This window comes from Babylonia areolata, chromosome 32 (genome assembly GCF_041734735.1).
Source record: "Babylonia areolata isolate BAREFJ2019XMU chromosome 32, ASM4173473v1, whole genome shotgun sequence".
Classification (NCBI taxonomy): Eukaryota; Metazoa; Mollusca; class Gastropoda; order Neogastropoda; family Buccinidae; genus Babylonia; species Babylonia areolata.
Genome location: NC_134907.1, coordinates 5,973,635 through 5,976,009, shown reverse-complemented (window position 1 = coordinate 5,976,009; position 2,375 = coordinate 5,973,635). Strand labels below are relative to the sequence as shown.

General features: G+C 43.6%; 1 protein-coding gene across 1 annotated transcript in view; it reads right to left on the bottom strand.

Annotated features, from left to right (window-relative positions):
• The window catches only part of LOC143276418 (nociceptin receptor-like), a 4,193-nt gene extending 3,993 nt beyond the window's left edge, over nt 1-200 (bottom strand). The window contains exon 1 of the mRNA XM_076580905.1: nt 1-200. This exon is cut by the window's left edge and continues 92 nt beyond it. Within this exon, the coding sequence (XP_076437020.1) occupies nt 1-200 (200 nt within the window).
• Nucleotides 201-2,375: the final 2,175 nt, after the last annotated feature.

Below are 2,375 nucleotides of genomic sequence, written 5' to 3'. Positions count from 1 at the left end.
TTGGTGTTGCAGTGAAGCGCTTCCCCCTCCTCCTCCCTCTGCATGACCAACGGCTCACCCCCACCAGCACCGCCACCGCTGACCCCGTAGCCTGACGTAGCAGTGACGTTGTCCAGGTTCATGAGGGTGGTGAGGATGGACAGGGAGGCGTTTAGCGACACTTCCAGTGTGTCTTCTGCACTGACGTTGGGGGACGTCATTTTGCCCGGGTCCTTCTTCGTGGTGGGAGGCTTTAGATTTTTTTAATTTTATTTTTTAATAACGTTTGGGTCTGTTAGTTTCTTTGTTATTTAGTTCTGTATTCTGCTGGACATTGGTTGGTTGGTTGGGCCGGTAGGTAAGTAGGTTGGCAGTTAGATAGGTATTAGTTGTTTATTCGTTCAATTATTTACGCTCTTTCCGATTGGATACTTTATTGAGAGGCGTTCATGTTCATTCTTAATTCTCATTGTCATTTCCTTGGTTAGTTAGTTAGCTAGATATTTAGCTAGCTGGCCTATATATGAGTTATGTATTAGTTTGAATCATCTTGCTCTTTCTGGTTAATTACTTGATAGATTGACGCATTTCTCCTAATTTGTATCGTAATTATTAACTAACCGATTAACCTTATGCATTTATGCATTCATTGATTTCATTAAATATTAGTTCACTCTATGTGCTTATCGCTCTCAGTCATTTCCGTGAGCGACAACGTGCAGTTAGTTGATGTTTTACGTGTCTGTGGTCACGTGCTGCCCGCAAGAAGCTCTCTCCACCAGTCCACGTCACTATCACAACTGCTCTTCTGTGCTGATTCCCAACTGCTCTGGGCGTCTGCAGAACAAAACACAATGTAGTTTTTGGTGGTCTTTGCAAAAGCGAAGTGATCAACAATCATAGAACTAACTGAAAGCTGGCGATTCAGACATGCAAACACCAAGTGCGTAAGAAACTGCAGGAATGATTGCAGGAACCAGTCTGCACTTGGCAGAAGCAAAGTGGTTAAAAACGACAAGCATAACTGAACGGAAGTGAACGAGACGTGCCCACCCTCGCAGTCAGCAGCGTGACGTGGAGGGTGTATCCCACAGTGCTCAGACGTTGAAGGGAGAGCAGCTGTCTCCGGGAAATGACGTCAAATGGGCGCTGGAGGAAGCGAGTTGAAAGCCAGCACTGAAAAATATCGATTCCAGTTAAATGACTGCAAACGTCAGGTGGGCATGGGTTCTCAAGAATATCCGTTTCAGCGAGACGCTCAAGGAAAGAATTCCGTTGTCAGTTCCTTTGGTCTTGGACTGGCACAGTAAGAAGATGTAGTCACTGGCAATAACAACAAAGAAACAATTAATGGAAACAAACGAGATTTGATAACGGTGAAGTTTTGGTATCAAGGGAAGTGCACTGAGACAGCTTCATTGGCAGGCAGCTACTGTTACAGTCTGTTACCGTCAAAAGTAAATGATTACAACATGATAGAACAATGATTCTGGCAATATCAGGATATATATCTGTTAATCACAAAAGAACTGCAACAAAGAATAATCAGATGACAACCAGAAACAAATAACACACAGCACAATCTGGATGACCACAGAATCTTGTTCTTGCTTCAACTCCATCATGCCTGAGGAGAATTATTCGTCACAAAATGATGTCCCAGTCTTCAGATGTTTATTTCAGCGTTTGTGGAAACGATTTCGCCAGCAGTATACTAGGCTTCTGTAGCCGCTTTTGTGAGAGATCGTGATGGAACACAGTTTCATTCCAACATCTCAGTTTCCATTTGTCCTTATTTCGAAGCACTCGCAGCGGATGTTTAATTTGGAGCGTTCATTCATTCACTGCGGTGTTGATTTTGTTCCGTTCGAAGAGGATGTTTATTTGGATCTTTTATAAAGGGTAATAATTTTGATACGCTCGAAAGGGATGTTTGTCTTGAAGCATTCGTATAGGATGTTTATTTTGAAGCGTTTGAGAAGGATGTTTGATGAAAATTATTCTTTCTCTAGCTGTATTGTTCGTGGAATGTCATTCAACCGCAAACTCTGTACTTTCTTGCCATTGTTTGGAGTCGCAATGATTTATATTTTTATCTCCGCTGTTGAAAGCACAGGTGGCCACAGATGGGTCAGCCATCAGATCAGCGTGGTAAGTCGTCAGTTCCCTGGCACTGTGTCAGCAAAGGCAGCAGTTCTCTGACAGTATTTTTCAGAGACTCAACTACACAAGTAAGAATTGTGAGAACAGTTTTGCCGTGGTTGCTGCTGTTGCAGTTTGACGTGCATGTGTGTATGTGTGCATTTATGCGCACGCGCGCTCGTGTGTTTGTTTGTTTGTGTGTGTGTATGTGTGTGTGTGTGTGTGTGTGTGCGTGCGGGAGCACGCGTGCGTGC